Source organism: Cavia porcellus, unplaced genomic scaffold (genome assembly GCF_034190915.1).
Source record: "Cavia porcellus strain 051 isolate PalLab524CR breed Dunkin Hartley unplaced genomic scaffold, mCavPor4.1 scaffold_30, whole genome shotgun sequence".
NCBI lineage: Eukaryota > Metazoa > Chordata > Mammalia > Rodentia > Caviidae > Cavia > Cavia porcellus.
In genome coordinates, this window is record NW_026947513.1 from 29,263,553 (window position 1) to 29,284,501 (window position 20,949).

The following is a 20,949-nucleotide window of genomic DNA, read 5'->3' on the forward strand; positions in this document are numbered from 1 at the left end:
TCACATCCTTGATCCCAGCATCTCATAGCCTAGCTCCAGCCACCTCCAAAAAGCCCTACTTATGACAGCATGAGACTTTGGGGGACATTTAGATACAAGCCATGAACAGTAGCCCCAGAAAAAAGAGAAGATACCAACTCAGTATATACCCATTGCTGTGGATGGTAAGGCTTCCTATCACTGGAAGTATGCTGAATTGGGCCAGTAGTATTTTAGCAGGAATATTGTAAGAAACACTTAAAACCTCAGAGAAAGAATTGAGACCAAATGCACCATGATATCCTTTTTTTTTCCAAAAAAAGAACTAGACATTATATATTTAGAGATGCTAAATGTTTATGGCAAAGACAAGAGAAAGGTACAGAGATTTCCCATATAACTGCTAGCCTACATATACATAGCCTCCTCAATATCAATATCCTACACATAGGGTTGTATTTTTCCAGTTAATGAACTGTACTGGCATAGTATTATCACTCACTCAGAAATCATTGGTTGTGTTATGGTTCACTCGTGGTATTTTATAGGTTTAGACAAATGTATGACATGCATTCGCCATTACAGTATCATAGAGAGTAACTTCACTGCCCTTAAAAATCCTCTGCATACCATCTGTTTAACCTCTAACAACCACTGATGATCTTTGCCATTCTCATAGTTATGCGTCCCCAGAAATGTCATATAGTGGAATCACAGTATGTGACCTCTTTCTTTTACTTAGTAATTACACCTGAGGTTCTTCTGTGTTTTTACATGGCTTGCTAAATCACTTTTTCATGCTGAATAAAATTCCTTTTCTGAATGTACTAATATCCTTCTCAATTATATGTTGGCTTTAATATATTTCAGAAAGGCACTGGTAGAGTGTCTGAAAGGGGAAATAAAAAGATGTGACAGTCTGGTATTTGTGAGGCCCAGTGAAGTCGGAATGGTGGGATGCAGCGCTGTGAATGGGGGCATGTCTGACACTGGAGAGCAGTTGCTGTATGTCATATGTGGGGACCGTGACCCCATGAGGACAGGATGTGCGAAGGCTTGTTCAGTACAAATGACGAAGATCCCACACAAACCAGCTGACCCTGTGAGCGGAACTGTGCTGGCGCCTGCAGATTTGGATAAGTCTGGATTTTCTGGCAGAGCAGAATGTAGGATGGGAAAATATGCCACTAGTGTCCTGGTTTTCTCTGCCTCTTCACTCTGCCTTCTATGGCTGGCTTTGTTCCCAGGCCAGCTCTCCCATGAGGTACCAAGCTGACTACCTGGAGCTGCAGATTTCGGAGGAAGGGGATTTCATTGACCCTGCTCTGAACAGCTCCCTGTAGCTGATTGGCATCCACCCTTGGAATTAGATATTGGGACTCTCTCCTCCCCCCAGCACCACGTAATGGACAAGAGAGTAGAACAGGGAACGTTTCCAAGGAAAACTGGGATGTTCTTACTGGAAGGATTAGGAAAAAAAGGATTCTGAACACATAAACTCAAACTATGTTCTCTATGCCAGAATATGTGGAGACTGTTCAAAGTCGCAGAGATGGGTATCAATACATATTATACAAAAGCAAGTATGAAGACTCTCTATACTCTTTGATAATTGAAAATCAAATGTTTTCTGGGGCATGTTCTCTGTGCTCTTTGGGCTCCGGAAGAAGTACAGAGGTTATCATATGTTTACTTTTTTTTTGCTCTTTTTCCCTTTTATCGGTACCGGGGATCAAACTCATGACTGCCTGCTTGCAAGGCAGGCGCTTATGCCACTGAGCTAAATCCCCAGCCCCATATGTTTACTTTTCTACCCATTTCTACTGTGTCTTCATGTATTGTTGAAGCTAGAAAATGAAACAGGAAAGTTTTCAGACTCCCTTGCAGGTCGGGTAATGGACTCAAGTCAATTTCATTAAGCAGCTATGCTCAGAGAACTTCTGTAGGACAGAAGCAAAAAGGAAGGCAGGTTCTGGGGCTTGCTTGCTTTCTGCTGTGCAGATATTGGACTTTTCTGCAGCAATTTTCCAGCGTGCAGTCTCTGGCATTGTGGGTTTTGAGAGACAGCAATGGGCAGCCTGGGGCTTCTGCTGGCAGTGAAAGAGGTAGCAGCCCCCTGTCTTGATCCAACAAGCACAGGTGACACAAGTCTCAAAAAAAGCCCAAAAACCTGCACACAAAAATTCTGGTTCTTTCCACATCCCTGGTACTCACATGGCCACTTTGGGAGCAACACTTGGTGACACAGGCAAAGGAGCAGCACATCTTAGTCCCGCGGGGTAAGTTCCCACGGAATAAGGGAGGACCACATCAGCTTCTTGGGTTTATTTCATCAATGTGTGTGCCACTTAGAATTCACCAGGGCTTTTCTGTCTACCCACTGAGAACTATCAGCCTGTCAATGCATTTATTCCCTCATTTCACAGGCGCACGAATGTATTTACTGAGCAGCTCCTCTGCTGGGGAATGCTGCTTCCTCAGCCCCGGCTCACCCAGCCATCCTCCCACCTCCTGTACACCGCAGTCTCCTTGCACATTCATGCACGTGTGTGCACACATGCATGCTTGCAATAATACATGACTGAGCTCCTCAGTCAAGCTAAGCTTCACACATTCTTCCTTGACTGCTACAGTCCAGGCTTTTAGCTCCACATGTTCTCATAACTCTTGACTTTCTCCTGTCTGAGCGTCTCCTCACACTGTACCAATTGTTACTCTGGTTCCCATGCTAAATGTAACTACAGTGGTGACACAGGCTGTGTCTGCCTTGTTTGCCAGTGCAGACCCAAGATCCAGAACAGTGCCTGGTATATCATGGCACTCAGATGTTCAATGAATATTTATTGAATTTATATTCTGGTATGTTAAGGGCTTCTCTGAATTATTTCTGGAAATTTTCACATTAAAGATCAATGCTAAAGATCAAAGGAGGTGATAGAAACTCCAGAGGCCAAGGCAAAATCAAAAAAAGCAAAATATTTGTTTCTTTCCTCCCCAAGTCCCTTTAGTGAGGGAGGTGGGGGGGGGGAGAGAGAGAGAGAGAGACAGACAGACAGAGAGACAGACAGAGAGAGAGAGAGAGACAGAGAGAGAGAGAGAGATTAAACTACTGTGTAGTATTGTACCATATCATCTCAGCATGAATATTCTACTTTAAGTATTAAAATCTTTTTAGACTTTTTATTCTGTCCATCAGATGACATGTGACTTTAGAAAAGTTTTTTGGCTTTGTTTTGTTTTTTACCTAAAGATTTGTTTTTCATTTTAAAACGAAAGTGTGCTGAACAAACATGGCCACAAATTCTTTGTCACTATTCCCAGCTGACGATGGGAATAGTGTTCCTTCTTCTCCCTGTGGGTGGGTGAACTCCATGACCATGTAACTAACAACAAAGTAGATGTATTACTGGGCCAGTTTCACTGCACAGGCCTTAAAGGATTGGTTGCTTCTACTTCCTGATTGATTTCATTCAAAAGAAGTTGGCCACTGGGCTGTGAGGGATCATGAGCTCCCAGTTGCCCCAGGCCTTCAGCAGAAACGTAGCTGTGCCAGTCTAGAAGCCACCTTAAATGTCCAGCTCAGTTGGCCTTCAGATGACACAGCCCCAGCCATCATCTTACTGCAACAGCTGGAGAGACTGGTGCAAGAGGCACCCAGCCTCGCCTGGGCCACTCAGAGAACTGTGAGCCACTAAGGTTTGTGGTGGTCGGCAGAGGCACAGTAGATTGCAGCAATGGGAAGAAATGATGGTCCTACCTCACAGGACCTTCCCTACAGCCTGGAACGAAAAACGTCCCCTTATGCCTTACCTCCCCTGCCGGCCTCCTTCTTTCTCTACTAATTACCCGAATCTCTAAGAAGGGATGACTTGTGTCCTCTCCTGGGTGGGTGGAGTGGCGTGGGCTGGAGGGCAGATGTTTCAAATCTGAAAACACTCCTTTCTTTTCCCCATCTTCAGCTCTTTTCTTCCTGTTTTGTGTTTTTTAAAGCACAGCCAGATCAGTTAGACCTAAAATAAGGATACCAAATTCAGCCTTTGTGATGCAGACAGAAAAATCACAGGTTTGGTACAGCCTCATGGAAATGAAAACCAAGCCCCGGAAGTTAAAATGATTCAAAGTGAAATTCTTGACAACTTTTGCCATAACTCTGTTGTGTGTGTGTGTTTGCACACACATGTGTCAGTGAAATATAGCTTTTAAAAAACACTGTAGACTACATAATCATTTTACCATGTAAACATGACAGAATTCAGAATTGTAGGCTGTTTTGAAGGGAGGGGTTTAAAAAGTACATGGTTACCTGTAATTATAGTTTTGCTAAATTTCATTTTATAAAATTCCAGTTTGATTTAAACCACACAGAAAGAAATGACGCACGTTGGAAATGCTCTTTCTTTCTGACTCAAATGGTTGACCTCACACCATTTTACATTCTAATGATCTCTTTTCATCATGCTGATTGCCAATCCTACAAGATTTGTTATCAAAGCAGCTTAAGACTATGTCACCTGAATTCCTGCAAACCGCTAAACTTGTTGTGGACAAGTTCATTGCTGTCTGAGCTGAGTCTAGCTAGTAAATCGTGTCAACTACCTGCTTAATTAGGTTCAAGTTAGAAGAGAGTCAGCCTAGACACCTGGCGCATACACTTCAGCCTTTAATGAGGAGGTACACAGAGTCACAGTCTGCTGTGTGCGTCTAGATAAAAGCCCCCTGGACGTCTGAGGTGAGGCCTGCGGGTTTGGATGTGGTAGGGGGATGAGTTAGGTGGTCAGCCTGCGTGGTGCTGACACAGTTTGCAGTCGGTGCCAGCTACAGAAGGTTGGAGGAGGAAGTTGGTCTATATGATTTTATGAGTGCAGAACCCACATCTTCCTTGGCACCACGTCATTTCTGACTAACTCTTGAAGAGCCTTAGGCCCAGGGTCTAAGCATAAGACCTTTTAGGCCTCTGCTTCCTGATAAGAGCCCGCTGCAGCTGGCAAGACTGTTTTCCTAACATTTCCAGCTCCTAGGGGGGATGAGACTGTGTGCCAGGCTAGAAAGGCTGCTCTATAATTACCTCTTCTCCTGATTTGCCTCTGGGGGGATCAGTACAGGCGCTCGACCGCGTGTGCGTTCATGTGAGCTTTGGAAGTCTAGCAGAGCCAGAGAACGTGGGTCTAGAGCGAAACAAGTGATATTTTGTCCCCAAACCAAATGTCACATTTGAAGGGGGGGCTTCGGCTGGGGATGGTGGTTTTTGTTAGTGACTGCAACGCTAGCTGAAGGTCTGTGATCCAACATGCCACCCCAGATACACATAAGTCACTGCAATCACGCCCCAAATGAAGGTGCCCTGAGACAGCGCGGGTGTCCGGGGGCTGCTCGTGGGAGGCTGGGACCGCGCACGTGGGCAGGCAGAGGGACCCAGCGCCCAGCCGGCCTCTTCGCACCCGAGACACCTGCGACTCCGCCACCACAGCAGCCGCCCGGTGCAGGCGCAGCGAGACCCGGCCGGCGCCGCTCGCCATTGGGCGCGCGGTGGGACCCGCACTTTGCTCTCCCCTCCCGCCGCCTCCTCCCGCTGGCCTCACGAGGTCCAGCACTGGCTGGGACGCCGCGCTCGGTAGCTGCGCCAGGGGGCGGGACCTTGGCGAGACGACCTGCGATTGGCCACAAGAGGCGGGGGGCGGAGCCTTCCCGGGAGAAAACTGCGCGCGCGCGCGCTGCCCCATTCAGTCCCTTCCCGAGCCCCGACCCCGGTAGCTGCGCCCCCGCCAGCGAGCGCTCCGTGCTTACTTGTGCAGTTTCTTCTGTTCGCCGACGCTGCGTCCCGTTCCTCTTGCCAGCTCCCCAAGCGCGAGCCCCCGTCTGTCCCACGCGGTGCAGCCCCGGCCGGAGCGGCGATGCGCCTCATCCAGAACATGTGCACCATCGCCGAGTACCCCGCCGCGGGCAGCGCCGCCGCCGCCGATTACTGTCTGGGGCCGGCGGGCCGCCGGCTCGTCAAGATCGCCGTGGTGGGGGCCAGCGGCGTGGGCAAGACCGGTGAGTCCGCGCTCCGACCGCGCGCTCCTAGCTGCTGCCGATCGGGAGACCCCTCTCCCCGCCGTGACTCGCAGTTGAGGAGGCGAGGGGAGCGGTGGGGTGTGGCCGGCGCCCACCGCCTCCTGGGGAGCCGCGGCCTCGGGAGGGACCTGAGCCGCCTGCGCCCCTCTGCGTCCACGGGCCAGGGTGACCGGGCCACAGAATGGCCAGGAAGTTTTTCGGGCGTTACCGGCGCCCCAGGGGTTAGAACTTCGGAGGTTTGAGTGTCTGGCAATGTCTGAACTCAGAGATTGAGTGATCGCAACCCCTCCAGAGCTCTGCGAGACTGGGGAGACCCTGCCTGCCGGCTTAGGTGTGGCCAACTGGGCACACAGGACAGGGTGTGCAAAGATTCCCTCCGGCTGGCAGAACGGTAGTTTATCAGGCCTGCCACTCCTCCCCGGTCTGGAAGATGGGTCCGTGTCTGGAAGACAGGTCTGGGAGCTGACGAGCAGGAATTTCCTTCGTGGCTTTCTAGAGTTGTGTTCCACGGGTGTGCTGGAGACGCATCTCACGTCCAGGGTTAATTCTCTCCCCTTTCTCTTTTCTGACCTGCAGCTCTGGTGGTCCGGTTCCTCACCAAGCGATTCATCGGAGACTATGAAAGAAATGCAGGTGAGGAGGCGCTCTGAGGAAGGGCTGTCAGGAGAACTGCTGTGCCCATTTCCCAGTGCCTTCCCGGCAGGTTCCTGCCCAGAGTCTGCACATCAGGATCCTGCCACTTCCAACCCTGCATGCCCCTTCTTCCGCCCGTCCCCCAGCTGCCATCTGGCCTCCTTCCATTCCAAGCCCATTCATCATTTTATCGAGTGCCTGAAAGTATTCCCTTGGTATGTTTTAACTATAGGGACCCCAGTTGGAAGCACCCTTTGTACTCCAGGGCCTCTCCCTTCAAAACACGTCTGCAGAAGTCATAAAAAACTCTGGCTAGCTCCTCCCCCACCCCTTTCTCTGCTGGCTGCTTTTCAGAGGTGACCTTTTAAAGCAAAGGCCAGAGGAGAACAGTTACAAACCTAAAGTTCCTTTTTCCTAACAACAAAAAATAACTAAAGGGTAGAATTTAGGGGGAGAGTTGCTGAATCAGTGAGAGGATGAGTATTTCCCCAGTGGTTAAGAATAGCCAGTGGGCAGGCTTATGGGCTTTCTCCCTATGCACTGTTAATAGATTGCTGTTAGCAGATCTTTACTCTGTATTCTGGATGAAGAGCCCACAGGGGCTTCTCTGAAAGGCATTACATAAGCCATCTCAAAGAAAGCCGCCTTAGCCTTTTGCTTTGATGTTAATTTTCATGTGATATTTTTAGTTTAGCTGATAATGTGAGCTGTGCTTTTACTCACCATATTTGCCTACCCAGGCATATCTCATGGCCAAAACATAAACTTAGGATCAAAGAACCATAGCATACTAAAATAAAACAAATTCCATACATGCTAAAGCAAAGAATATTTGCTTCAAGTCTTGGGGTGGTGGTGGTGGCAATGTGCACCTGTAATCTCAGCACTCGAGGCTGAGGCAGGAGGATTTACGGTGAGTTTGAGGCCTGCCTGTACTGCATAGTGAGACCCTGTCCAAAAAAAATTGCTTCAAGGAAACAGTCCAAAAATGGAAACCCCATTTAAAACTAGACAAGGTTTTAAAAAACTTATAAACCAATTAAACATAGTTTATACATGGGGCTAAAATTTCAATTGGTCTTAAAAACATTTTATAAAAAGCCCATTAAGTAGAAATAAACTGTATCTTCTTTTGTATATCTGCAGGCTACATTTTTCCTAACATTAAAAAAAAAAAAACCCTCACAATGTTCTAAAGTCACACATGAAGGAAGTGTGTAATCTTTTTTTCTTTGTCTCCATAGGTAATCTGTATACCAGACAAGTCCAGATAGAAGGGGAAACTCTGGCCATACAAGTTCAGGACACTCCGGGTATTCAGGTGAGAAGCTTAGACACCGTAACCTGGTCAGATGGGAGCCTTGCTGGATGTGGAATGGTTTAGTTCTCAAAGTAGCTCCTGCAAAAGGATGGGGTTTGGGGGGTCAGGCCAAGACTTTTATATACTGTTTGACACGTCAGTTGTATCTGCTCGGTTTTAGCCTGGCTCCATTTGGGAGATTTGGCTGAGGGACAGAATCCTTCTGTTAGGAGCATTCAACACAGCAGGAAAGACCAAACCAAACACTTGGAGTTGGCAAAGTCTCCTTGCTATCATTAAAAAGATCAGTTTTTACATAAATGTCTTTGGCACTAAAAATCAAATATTGAGGTATAGTTTCAAATACTTTGAATCACTTTTTATGTTGTGGAAAGTTACTCTACAGACAAAAGAGCCATGTTAGTGGTTTTTTTTTTCCTTCCAAACTGGGCAGTTATCCAGGTTTAAATGCTTCCAGCTCCTATCTTTACTTCCCCAGACTTACTGTCTAGCCAGTTAATTTCCCATTTTGTGCAACTACAAAGTCTCTCTGCATGGAGTTCCCTGCAGGTCAATTTTCCACTTGAGTGTGGTGAGCTGCACTGTTATTTATTCCAACTCCGTGCAGCTGGATCAACATAGTGTCAAGAAAGCTGAAGTGTGTGGGGATGTAACATGTTTATGACTTGCAACTCGGCATTACCGTGAAGGGCTCTTTTGAATTCAGTATCCAACCAAGCCGGCGCTGTTTGTGGCACTCACCATTTGCCTCACCGTCATCCCTCTCTTCCAGGCCCAAGAAAATGGCTTAAGCTGCAATGAGCAGTTGAATCGGTGCATCCGGTGGGCAGACGCTGTGGTGATCGTTTTTTCCATCACTGATCACAAGAGCTATGAACTCATTGGCCAACTCCACCAGCATGTCCAGCAGCTCCACCTGGGCTCCCGGCTGCCCGTGGTGCTCGTGGCTAACAAAGCTGACCTATTGCACATCAAGCAGGTTGACCCTCAGCTCGGACTGCAGCTGGCCAGCATGCTGGGCTGCTCCTTCTATGAAGTGTCTGTCAGTGAAAATTACAACGATGTCTATAACGCTTTCCACGTCCTGTGCAAAGAAGTGAGTCACAAACAGCAGCCCAGCAGCACACCCGAGAAGCGAAGAACCTCTCTCATTCCCCGCCCCAAGTCGCCCAACATGCAGGACCTGAAGAGAAGGTTCAAGCAAGCGCTCTCTGCCAAAGTCAGGACTGTCACCTCCGTTTGAAGTGTGACTGACTAATCAAGGGGGTTTGGTCTTCCAGGAAGAGGCCCGGAGGTGCTTCTAGGTTGGGAAGGTTGGATGCTGGTGGTAGTTCACTGGTCCCAGGATGGGCTATAGTGAAGGCCCCGGGGCCTGTGGACCTGCTACAGAAAAGGAAGTGCGGTTGGAACAGGGGGACAGATGGATGAGCCTGAGTGAGCCCCCAAGCCACTCCCTGTACACACAACATGTCTGTTCTTATTTTTTAGAGTGGGGAAGAGGGCAGACAGACTTGCTTTGGTTTTTGTTCTTAACTGCCTTATAATGATGGTCAGTTGTAGTTTCAGGCAGATATATTGGTGTGGTTGATGGTGGGAATGAAAGAACAGATTAAGTGTTTGTAGGCTTCCTTTTCTCCCCTCCCACTTCTTTTTTTGTTTCTCCCAAGAGGAAGAACTGCTTTTCTCCTGTCAACATGGTTTGCCTCTCTGGAATACTGTTGTTACAGGATACATTTCTAACTTGAAGGATGCCCACATTTCTTCTTTAAAGAACAAGGAGGAAAACAAATCTCTGTTCCCACGAAAGGGCTCAAGTTTATGGGCCAAAATATCCTGTACACTGACCGTTGTGAACCGTGGTCTGCAGGAGGCACTGGCTCCCCTCACACGGGACGGCGGTGCTTAGTTGGATATGTGTCGAGTGGCTGGAAACTCATACTCTTCAACCCCAGACTAACTGCAAGATTGTATAGTTCCTTGTTATTTTTATTTTATTTTTTACTTTTAACTGTTGGACCAGGTACAGAAAAGTGTCAAGGATTTTGGTGTGATTTGTGTAACTGGCTTATGGCAATGATGGGTTGTTTCCTAGGCCTGGCTGAGTCACAGTAATGGGCAGCTAACATACAGAAACGCTGTCTTACAGAGTGTCCAGATGCGGGGTCTGCCTGCCAGATCCCCTACACAGATGCACTTTAAAAAGCCACTTATGCTTTGGCTTAAACTGTAATTAATTTATTTTATGTACAATAAATCTCATTTTAAAAGAGCAGATATCTGACTTGGTCTTCATCGGAATGCTGACCCTGTGTCCTTCAGGAAAAATGTTACTTATCATCTTATTTATTGTGTACATTGAGTCAGGCATTAAACCCTCCAGGGGTCATTGAAGTCTCCGAACAAACTAGCGAAATACATTTTAGTATCCCTATTTTGCAGGTGACAAAATAGGCTCAGAGAAGCACAGGTTAAATAACGTTTAAGGGCACAACCTGGGAGAGTGGTGTGTTACAGTTTGCTGCTTTTCTATTCAGGAGTATCATAATTCCTACACCATTTCCTTCATGATCTTCTAGGTAAACCCTAAGATAAACGTCTGATTAAACACATCTTTTAGCAAAGCCCTGAAAGTATAGATCCTTCTCTGCAAGATCAGTGCTGCTGTGTAGATGATTAATTTGGTAAGCCTCTGGGTATATTGTATCCCAAAATACACTTTCTTTTCACATAAAAGCCTGCAGCCATTCCTCTCAGGCTGCGCAGCAGTTCCTACAAGGGTATGTACACCCCGGCAGGGCCTCTCCTCTCCCATCTGGGCCTGAAAGACCTTCCATGCATGCTGAGTCACCACCTTCATAGGTGAATAATCACACCTGATGTTCGTTCAGGTAGCATTTACATACCTGACCTTGTCTAGGCCTCAGGATAACCCTGTGAGGAGGAAAGGGGAGGTAATGCCATCATCTTTTAAGAGGAGAAAAAACTAGTTTTGAGTGACATGCTCATGTTCTCACAAAGACTTGAATCAGTGTCTTCTGGCTGGGCTCAGTGTTCACGTCCCTGTGTAACATTCCGTGTCAGCACACATACAAGATTGCTTGCCTGTGTGGGGCTGCGGGGCCATGAAGCAGCCACCCCGAGTGGCTCTGGGGTTCTCTGTATGGCATGGGGTCAGGCTTTCACATCATTTCCCAGGCTGGAGCTGCTGTTCTCCGTGGTGCTCTGATGAGGTCCCAAAGCTCTCAGGTTGAGCACATTTCTCCACATAGAGCTTACCTGTGCCTTTGAGAAGGATGCATGCCTTGGGGACAGGACAGGAATGGTATCAATAGGAGGCTACTCAGTGTGGATGGGGACCTAACTAGAGGTTGCAACTCGCTGGTTTCCTTCTATGTAGTTGTGTTCACAATGCCCAGTGAGTGAGTTTTACCCACGGTCTCTTACCCATGTTCTAAACTAAGGAAGGGAAGTTTCCCTGTGTCCAGCTTTTTGCCACACGCGCTTTCCTTCACATTGTTCTGCACCTGTGCGGACCTCTTGCAGGTGTGGTCTGCCTTCGCACCCCCTGGCTTCTGGCCCTAACCATGGCCCCTCAGCCCTCACCCTGCACAGGACTCAGTCTCCCACATGGCATTCTGGACACAAAGGGTTCGGGAGCTTTTGCCATCCAGAGGGATGACGTGGTTTGTGGGGAGGCGGCAAGGTAGAGGTTGGGGGGAAATGGAGACAACATCCCAGCTGGAAACTGCCCGAGTCCTGGTTCTGTCCAGTGTCTGAGGCTGACTTAGGTATTGACAGTTCTGCAATGTATCCTCTTATCTTTTTGTGACGTTGGCTTCGTGATTTCATTATTTTTCTCATCTCTTTCATTAGTAGTATCTCTGTATTTAATCATCTCCTTTTAAAAATTTCTGAACTACCATCCCCTGGCCTTGAGAACAGATGGCTCCTTCCTAGGTGGGGACACTTCTTTTGCCTGCTGGCCAGGGAAGGCAGGGACGTGTGCCCCTCTGGGGACAGAGCCTTGGAGGAGGGCAAGGGATCTGAATTTACGGAACATTTACAACCTGCCAGATTGTACACATTCTCCTTGAATCTTCCAAATCCTGGGGAAGATAAGGAGATTCCTCCTGAATGGATGAGGAAACCGAAGCTCAGGGATTCGTTACCTGTTTAGGACCACAGAGACGCTAAAATGATTCCTTCTGTTACATTTTCTGACAACCTATATGCTGGGTAGTTTTGGGGGAAGGTCTGAAGTGAACATTTCCTATAGTTCTACTGCCTGTCTTTAGTGTTCTACAGAAAAGGAAAAGGAGGATCAGAAGAATGAAGCTGCTGGCCCAGCTCTGAAGTGACAGATCCAGGTCTCTACCCCGGGTCTTTCTAATGCCACAGCTTAAATTCTCGCGGTAGCTTGCTGGTCCCGGCTCCTCCCAGAGACCCCCTTCCATTAGCCTATGCTTTCTGCCTGCCCCCAGTTTCCTCCTGCTCCCCCACCTTCCACCTCCCATCTGCTACTGGCTCCAGCTCCTCTCTGGCCCTACGCCCCCCTCAGAGCTAGGCCACATCTGCTGTTGCCATCAGCCGGCTGCTGCTGGCCGCTAGCCCCACTCTAGAATAAAGACATCCAGGCGACAGGGTGGGGGTGACTGCCAGTCTGTCTTAGAACCAACTAGACCGTATCTGTCACGAAGTCTGGCTTTTGAGTTTCCTCCCTGCTTCAAATCAAAACCACTCTCAACCCTCTGCAGGCTCCCAGCCCGTGTGCAGTCACAGGAACTGCGGAACCTCCCAGTGCTGCTGGCTTCTCCCTGTGCCACATGGATGAGGCACTGCCAGTCCGCAGTCTTCCACCCAGCCTCTCTGAGCCCCGAGGTTTAGAAGCTCTGGGCGTCTTTACAGAGGGCCCCTTGTTTAGGAGAAAAATGGGATTTCAACACTCATCTTATACCCCAAGAGGGATAAAACAAATCTACGTTCTGGGCAAATGAACAAGCTTGTAGGCAAATTCCCATAAAGGAGCAGTTGGGAAACTGATCCTGCCCTGGTGGAGGGGAAATGGGACTGTCTGGTAGTCTGTGGAGAACTCATGATAGGCCCTCAGAGAATGACGGCCCAGAGGGAATCACAGCCTGTCTGTTATAAGGAATAACAACCCAGGAAAACTGGGGTTGCTGGCACTACCTATAAAGTCTAAAGAGAGAAAGTTCCAGAAAGTTCCAGAAATTTCCTGCCTTCATTTGAGAAGTGAGCAGGATTAAGGTTCTTATTGATGGCAGCAAGACCACAGCCATCCCCATGGCTCTCTCTTATGGCTTGCCAACCCTTTACTGTCTGGGTTTGTCTTTTTAAATTCCTTTTAAAATAGAGATGGAGTTCTTGATGTTTCCTGGACAGGATGGTAGACAACATTTGTAATACCAGATGATTTGTTGTTGAGATCCTATTTCTAGTAAGGAGGGTAAAATAAATAATAGTGATGGAATTCTTTGTTATGGAAATACCTCTATAATGTAGGGGCAGAGGCATAAACAGAACTATTTGCATAGGCCCTGGCCCTCTGAGGCCAACGCTGGGCTGACACAGCCCTGGAGCATTTCCAACACTTTGCTGTGCCCAATATGCTTGCTGGAAAGAGGATGCAGGGAAGTTTACAAAAGCAGAAGTCAATTGCTTCTAAGTATTTACACCTCCATTGATTGTGTTTATAAAAAATGGCCTGTGAAGACCTTGGCAGGAGATTTGCATGTATGTGCTTGTTTTGGCTCTGGCCAGTCACAGTTTAGATGGTAAACAGTCACACCCAGGCCTCAAAAAGGGGAAACCAGCACCAGCACTTAGCTTGGCCCTTTTATGTCACTTTCAGGAGGCTGACATGGGGTGGGTGCCTGGGGGTGTCCCTTTAGTATGGATACATTTGACTAAGGGTGAAGTGGTAAATCAGGGTGTCAATCACAGATTCTGCATAGCGGCTAACATGAATGATGAGAGAAGTTCTCTCCTGCCCCTGTATGAGCAGTCATCAAACACTTATTACCAATGGTAGTGACTCTTAGGCGCTGTCAACAGATGCACATCGGATATTTTAATTCTCAGTGCAACTCAAAGAAATAGGTGCCATTATTCAATGTCATTGTTGGCTAACATGAAGAGAAGCGAATCACTCTATAGGAGAGGTCAGAGCAGAACACAGCCATGAGACTGGGCTCTAGACCCTGCTCTTGATCTCTGCTTAGACCATCTTAGAAGTGTGGTGGACCACGGTGTCATCCTCCTCCATTTTTCATTTCCCCAGGATTTCTCCAATCATCTCATATCATCATCTAATATCGTTCTCTTGTTGCTACTTTGTAATTTTGTGAAGTAATTTGTTGGTGTCCTCAACAGTAGAGGACCACATTTCTGAGGGGCCCTGTGTTAGTCACTGTGTTGGGGGTGGCTAAATTTCCTGTGAGGTGGATCCGCGGTCATCTGGATTTGACAGACGTTGGACACCGGGATTTGGAGTGATCCTTGGTGCTGAGAGTGGAAAACGGATTGAAACCCAGAGAAGGCTTCAGAGGCCTGTTCTGAGCACTGCACCTTCCAGAAGTGGAGAAGGTGCTGGACTTGGTTTCCTCTCTATCCCTCCCTTGCCCCGGACACGAGCACTCCACCGAGGTAGTCCCAGAGAGGTCCAGGAGGCTCTGCCATGGGGAAAATGATTGGCTTCCCCAGTCTTCGTCCTTTTCCTTATTTGTTGAAGGCTATTTGCAGGATATATACTAAATTCCTATCAGATTCCTGCTTTTTTAAATCATAAAGCTGCGCTCTGTCCTGTCCTCCTGCCTTTTCATTCCAACCAAACTCACAGACGCCCTCTTCCAGCTCCCCTTTTCTCCAGATCCTTCCTCTATCCACCTCTTTGTCTGCCTGGCTCATTCCCCCAGTCAATGACAGGAGAGATGGGAGAACGATGATCATAAACCAGGTTTGTGCCATTTCCCCTCGACTCTTGGAGGCTACCTGTGACCATATTTAATGCAGGGTGGAAAGCACTGTCAGGACAGGAGAACTGCTTCATGGTAACATAGTAACACAGTTACATCAGCTATAAATTTTAGATACTCTTTTATAAAGTAGAAATGAACTTTTAAAACTACAGAGTCACAAAGAAAATACACAAATACATGTTTGCTGTAAAAAAATCAAAACAATACAAACTACATAGAGTAAGACTTCTTTTTTAGCCTTTGCACTTGATATTTATGCCCAGGGGTAAGCACTTGTCATCAGTTTTGTTTTCTATTCCCAGAAAGTCCCCTTTGCATGTAGACACATGGACTGCAACTTAACCTTCAGACGATCCTCACAGAGGGCCAGGCGTCAGGAGAAGCACCGGGTGCTCATTCCGCGAGGGTCACAGAATCAGGGGCCTGTCTGGCTCATACATGATGGTGGCTCAGGACCTTGCAGAGTGCCTGGAATGTTCATTGCAGGCTCAATATGTGAGACGGAATGAATGAATGCAGACTTGAGTCATAAAACAGGTTACAGTTTTAATTTGAGAAAATATTAATCTCTGCCTACATTATGATTTCTTTGGGGCAATTGCCATTTTCTCCTCCATTTAAACTAAAATTTTTAGATTAGCAGGATTAAAAAAAAATAGAGCTGGAGATTTAACTCAGCAGCAAAAGCACCTGCCTGGCAAGCACTATGTTGTAAGTTTGATCCCCGGTACCAAAAAAAAAAAAAAAAAAAAAAGAAAAAGAAAAAAAAGATAGCATGGTATCATATGCTATAATTCCACTGCTTGGAAGGCTGAGGCAGGAGGATCATGAGTTTGAGGCCAGCCTGGGCTACATACTGAGACCTTGTCTCAAAAAACAAACAAGCAAGCAAATGCCTGAATTCTATATTTTAGCACCATCAAAGAATTGGCTTTAAGTGGAAAGCATACTTGGGCAAGCAAATCACATCTATTTCTAAAATGTCCCACTTTTATTATATCTCAGAGTGATCTTCAACCTTACATTTTATTTTTTCCCATAAAATGAGTGTTTTACAAAATCAGATTATCTTGGTGTACATTTTATTTTCTGTACCTGTTTAATTTGCACTAGAAACAGTTTTCCATTTTGTTTTCTTATTTCAAACATCTTTCCGAGACACGGGAAATTTCCATTGACCATATACCAAGAAATGCCTGAGTTTCAAGCTGTTCTTTTTCTTTTCCTCCTTAGAGTTCTCATATCATTTCAGTAGGGAGATCTGGGTCTTTCTTCTTGGATCAGAAGGAAAATTGAAACTTACAGAAAAGAAAGCTTTATGTTTAAACAGGAACTTAGCATGGCAAAGGCCATAAGGCAGTGGTGGATACAATCGGACTCCCTGGGAGGACAGAGCTCCTACCCGAGACTTCCTCGGAGGGGAGGAAGCCTTCCCCAGGCAGGCAGAGCCCTCCAGCACCGTCTTCCCCTGCTGTCCCCAGGGCCTGGCATCTCTGCCCAGGGAGTACTTGGAACAATGTGGCCCTTTGTGGTGGCAGGGAGCTTTACAACATGTGTAGGCAACCAGGCTCCCCCAGTGCCAGCCGTCCCATCCTCGCCTGTTCAGAAATGCTGCAGATCAACAGAGAAGCAAAGCCTCAGACTCTACTTGTAATGTAATCCCTCCTCAGCTATATAACTTTAAGAAAAACCAAAGTTTTCCTCATAATTCTAAAGCATGCCTGTCTTTTCCTCCACCAACATCAAATCAAAGGACTTCTTGTCATTTATCAATATTGGCCAATAGGCCTTTATTTAGATTTACTGAAGATAAGGTAAAATCAGGAGAATATAAGAAGGGCTAGAGAGAAATGGAAATTATCACTCATTAGGTCAGCTAAAGATAGCTAGATACCTTTAGCAAAATGAAAAAGCCAAAACAAAAGCGAACAAAAAATGAAAAACACGAAACTGCTTTTTCTCACATACTAGGTTGATCCTAATGAGCACAGAGCTATATCCCCAGCCTTTGTATTCTTATTTGAGAGAAGATCTCACTAAATTGCCCAGGTTAAGTTTCAAAATTGTGATTCACCTGCCTCAGCCTCCCATGTAGCTGGGATTACAGGTCCAAGAACAATTTTTTTTTTAAAGAGTAAGAGCAACCTAGATAAAGTAAGTCATTGTACAGTTATCAAGACCCTTTTATCAGGATGTAGTCATACCCACAATTAGCTAGGCATATCTGGAATTCAGACAAACAATGGTATTGGTACTCCCAGCTTGGGTAGGTCTTATCTTCTTAGCAGATGTCAGAAGCCAAGGTCTGGATGTAGTCGGTCTGTTGCAAATAGCAGCTCAGGAATGTTAAGTGGCCTCAGGAGTCTTGTGGACAGCATGATCACCTGACAGGAGGGGCAAATGCATCGAAGAAAGTTAGGGAAGTCAACACTGGGTTATTTGATCATAAGAAATAAATTCAACAAATGTCTTTGGAGGGAGACTCAGAGTGGAGGACCATGAAGAAGAGAGAGGGTGACAGACCGAATGCCACCTGGTGTATGACCTGCTTCGGGGAAGGGAGCGCAGTCTGGGAAGGGCGGCCTGTGGAAAGCTGGGCAGGTCTTCCAGACCTTCAATTAACGACGCACTAAGAAAGCCTGAGGAGGTCCTGGCTCCAGGGTAGTGTGTCCTCCACCAGGGCTCTTGTGGGCCCTCTAATCCATGTGGGGCTTTTGGGCCTTTCAAGCTGCTCACTGCGAGATGCTTATAGCTTCCATCAGCCTGGACCTTACTCTGGGGTCAGATTTCTCTCTCTAGCACTGGGAGAGCTTCTTTCCAGGCCTGGGTATGATGTGTTTGTAAGGACTGGTGGGTTTTACACAAGTAGCTGCTGTACAGTCCTTGTTGAGGAGGTGACTCCGGGAAGCAGGGGGTTGATGCTAGAATCAGAACTCCACAGCGCAGCATCTGAGTCGGGGATTTCAAGGCAGCAGCTCGCCTGGGCTTCACCTGCATATACTGCCTGGCTGGGCTTCTTTGGAGGAGTGAGAGTTGGTCTGGGCACTTTCCTCTCCCTCCCTCTTGTCCTCTAAAGTTGTTGGAGGTGCAACCAAGTCAGTGAAGTAATCAACTGTTAATTCCCTAGCTCACGGATGAAAAATGGAGCCCGCACTCCATTGCAGTAGGGGAGGGAAAGTGGACGGGACCAGTGTAGAGATGTGTTTCATAATGTCCTTGTTATTAAAAACAGCTTTAAAAAAACCTACTGAAAATGTTCTCTGTTTCTGAAAACACTAGTCTGTGGAAGCATCTATTTTACCTGTTTTTGAAATAGTATTGTCTTTAAAAATATACACGGCTAATGCTTGCCAGCTCATGTTTTGGTAGAAAAGCACTGAAATTAGTCCTTTCCAGTTTTTCCTTGAAAGCCAGACAAAGGGAGTTTGAAGACACTGAGCAAATGCTGCCATCCCCTCGTCATCTGCACACGTGGTTTGGACACTGTCTGAACACGTGCACCTGGAGATGGCCTTTCTTCATCCCGGGTCTTTTGCGGCGAACCTAACAGGTGAGGAGGGGGATGGCAGCTCCCAGGCCAGAGCAGCCAGCTGGGCTGAGCAGACCCGAGCTCTACTGCTGACTGGTTAGGTCACTGGAGAGTCATTTATCTTCACCTCGCTTGCTTCCTCTGTCCCAGCAGGAAAAGGGTTCACAGCATTGCCTGGGATAACAGAAGGTCCAGAGTGTGGAGAGACTGGGAAGAACTGTGTAACTGTCGGCACAGTGGTTTTTGTGACTGGGCCACCAGTTACCTTTTCAAACTTAAAAAGGCTAAGAACTCTCGAAAAACACACATATATTCATACATAACATTTCAAATATAGTTTTAAGGAAGGTTCTTGGTCTCCGAGGGAATTCTGGATTATAGTTAGGAAGCCCATTAAAAATGTATGCATAAAGGCCAAAATTCTTGGTGTACTCACTGGAAGTAGACTTTCTGAGGTAAGAGAGGCCAGTAGGAGTTAATGTACCCAGGAGCCCCCTCAGCATGACTTGCTAGTCCCCTCCACATTGCTGGCCCCTAAAGTTTTTACTTCCATGCAAAGCTGATAGATTCCTCTCGGGCTAGGTAAGGCCAGTGAGAGAGCTAGGGTGAGTCTCCGATCTTAGGTAGCACTGAGGAGCCTGGAGCAAAAAGGCTACAGACTCAGTTGAGACCAACACTTTGACAGCAGCAATAACTGAGTCTCAATGATCTATCACTCCCAGGTCATTTTCTAGGCTTGTTTCTGCCATGGGGTTTGTTTCTACCTCTAAGCTGGAAGACAAAGACCAGCCCCCTCACATCTACACAAGTAGGTCTCTACAGCCCCCAGCAAGGAGGGCGGAGTGGGAGGGTACTCCCGGGCCCTGCTCTGCAGAGGGGTAAGAAGAAACAGATGGAAAATGGAGGCCCCTCCGGAAACAGGTTAGGGGGCCTGAGAGAAGGAGCTGAGCCCAAGGATTCTTCCCAAGTCAGTGGTTAAGAACACAGCGTGAGGGGTGCCGACTGTGTTGGACCCAAGCTGGCCCACGTGCCAGCTGGATGACCCTGACGTTGCTGAATCGCTCAGAGCCTGCATTTCCTCATCTGTGAGATGTGAGCAACGCCATCGACCGCGGGAGCAAATGTGAACAACTATGTGGAATACTTAGCACAAGGCAGGCTCCCGAGGGGCCTGGAAATGAAGCTGCTGTTATTGTCTGTACCTCGAGGCCCTCACTCTGCTCCTTGCTGCATCTTCCTGGAGCACTCTAGGGGAGGTAGAGCTGCCAGTCAAGGGCTTAAAACCCCTCCCTCCTCCTGGCTGTGCTTTGCTAGGTCCAGCCCCCTGCACAGCGTTCCAGGCCTCCAGAACAGGCTTGCTGCTTAGCACCCCACACCCACACCCTTGCCTCCACACTGCTTCCCCAGGGGTCCTCCTTTCACTGAAACTGGCTCTTTGAGGATGTGTCTTTATGTGCATCCGAGTTCCCTTACTCATTGCCCAACAACCTGTCCATCCACCTGCAACGTGCTCAGGCCCCTCGCCACCCAGTCACCTTCCCAGGCCAGCCTCCTCCAAGACTGCGCAGTCCCTGGGGCCGTCTGTGCCTCGATGCATTCTGTGTCCCTCACGGGCCTCTCACTGCTTCTTAGCGCAGTGTCTGATACAGAGTCGGCCCTGGATTTACTGAGTTCATAACCAACTGAACACACAGAAACGAGAGGACAGCGAAGGCAGCAGGGAATTTGGCTGTGGTCGGTAGCAAGGCTTCCACTGAGGGAGGCGCCGGTCAAAGGCTGTTAAATGACACGGGGTAAATTTGTTTCATATCAACTCAAGAAAAAAATTCTACTTGACTAAAATTCCTATTTGAGGAGCAAGCAGGGTCACATTGCTAACATTCACACGCAGTGTAATAGCTGGTGGTCCTTAAGTAGTTTTATATCTTAGGCATTTTTGGCATTCAGGCTACTTTTGAGTGTTTTAGATTTTTTTTTTTAAGTTTAAAAACTACTGCTGGCTCTGCATTTGGCTAACATAGTCCATTAAATTCTAAACATTAGGCTTCAAATGGGGAAATTTGCCTCAAAATGGAAAATACTCAGTAGAGTCTGAAATAAGCCTATCTGATGAAATTTGATTTTTTAACCAGAGATATCAAACTTGTAATAGTACCCAGATTAACTATTAGAGAATTCATCCTCCTCCTCCTGTTTCTCCTCCTCCTCCTCCTCCTTCTTCTTCCTCTTTCTCCTTCTCTTCTTCTCCTTATCATTATTCTTATTGTGGTTACTGGGGATTGAACCTATGGGCTTTACTTCCCAACCATTTATATGTATTTTGAGACAGGGTCTTGCTAAGTTGTTGAGCTGCCTAGGTTGGGCTCAACCTTGCAGTCCTCCTGCTTCAGCCTCCCCGAGTGCTGGGATCACCAGCATGTACCACTGTGCCCTGCTAG

At 47.2% G+C, this 20,949-nt stretch overlaps 2 protein-coding genes and 1 long non-coding RNA gene across 3 annotated transcripts in view; 1 reads left to right on the forward strand and 2 right to left on the reverse strand.

The window, feature by feature from the left end:
* The window catches only part of LOC134474070 (uncharacterized), a 32,792-nt gene extending 28,693 nt beyond the window's left edge, over positions 1-4,099 (reverse strand). The window contains exon 1 of the long non-coding RNA XR_010044661.1: positions 3,826-4,099. This is a non-coding gene — a long non-coding RNA (uncharacterized LOC134474070). The remainder of the gene's footprint in view (positions 1-3,825) is intronic.
* A 1,589-nt stretch (positions 4,100-5,688) lies between these two features.
* On the forward strand, positions 5,689-10,259 carry Rasl11b (RAS like family 11 member B). Its single transcript, XM_063240743.1, has 4 exons — positions 5,689-6,012; positions 6,610-6,666; positions 7,911-7,987; positions 8,760-10,259. Exons 1-4 carry the CDS (start codon positions 5,871-5,873, stop codon positions 9,228-9,230), a joined length of 747 nt encoding a protein of 248 aa, XP_063096813.1. The 5' UTR covers positions 5,689-5,870; the 3' UTR covers positions 9,231-10,259.
* A 4,824-nt stretch (positions 10,260-15,083) lies between these two features.
* The window catches only part of Scfd2 (sec1 family domain containing 2), a 446,638-nt gene continuing 440,772 nt past the window's right edge, over positions 15,084-20,949 (reverse strand). The window contains exon 9 of the mRNA XM_003471656.5: positions 15,084-17,366. Coding sequence (XP_003471704.2) covers positions 17,274-17,366 — 93 coding nt within the window. The 3' untranslated portion in view covers positions 15,084-17,273. The remainder of the gene's footprint in view (positions 17,367-20,949) is intronic.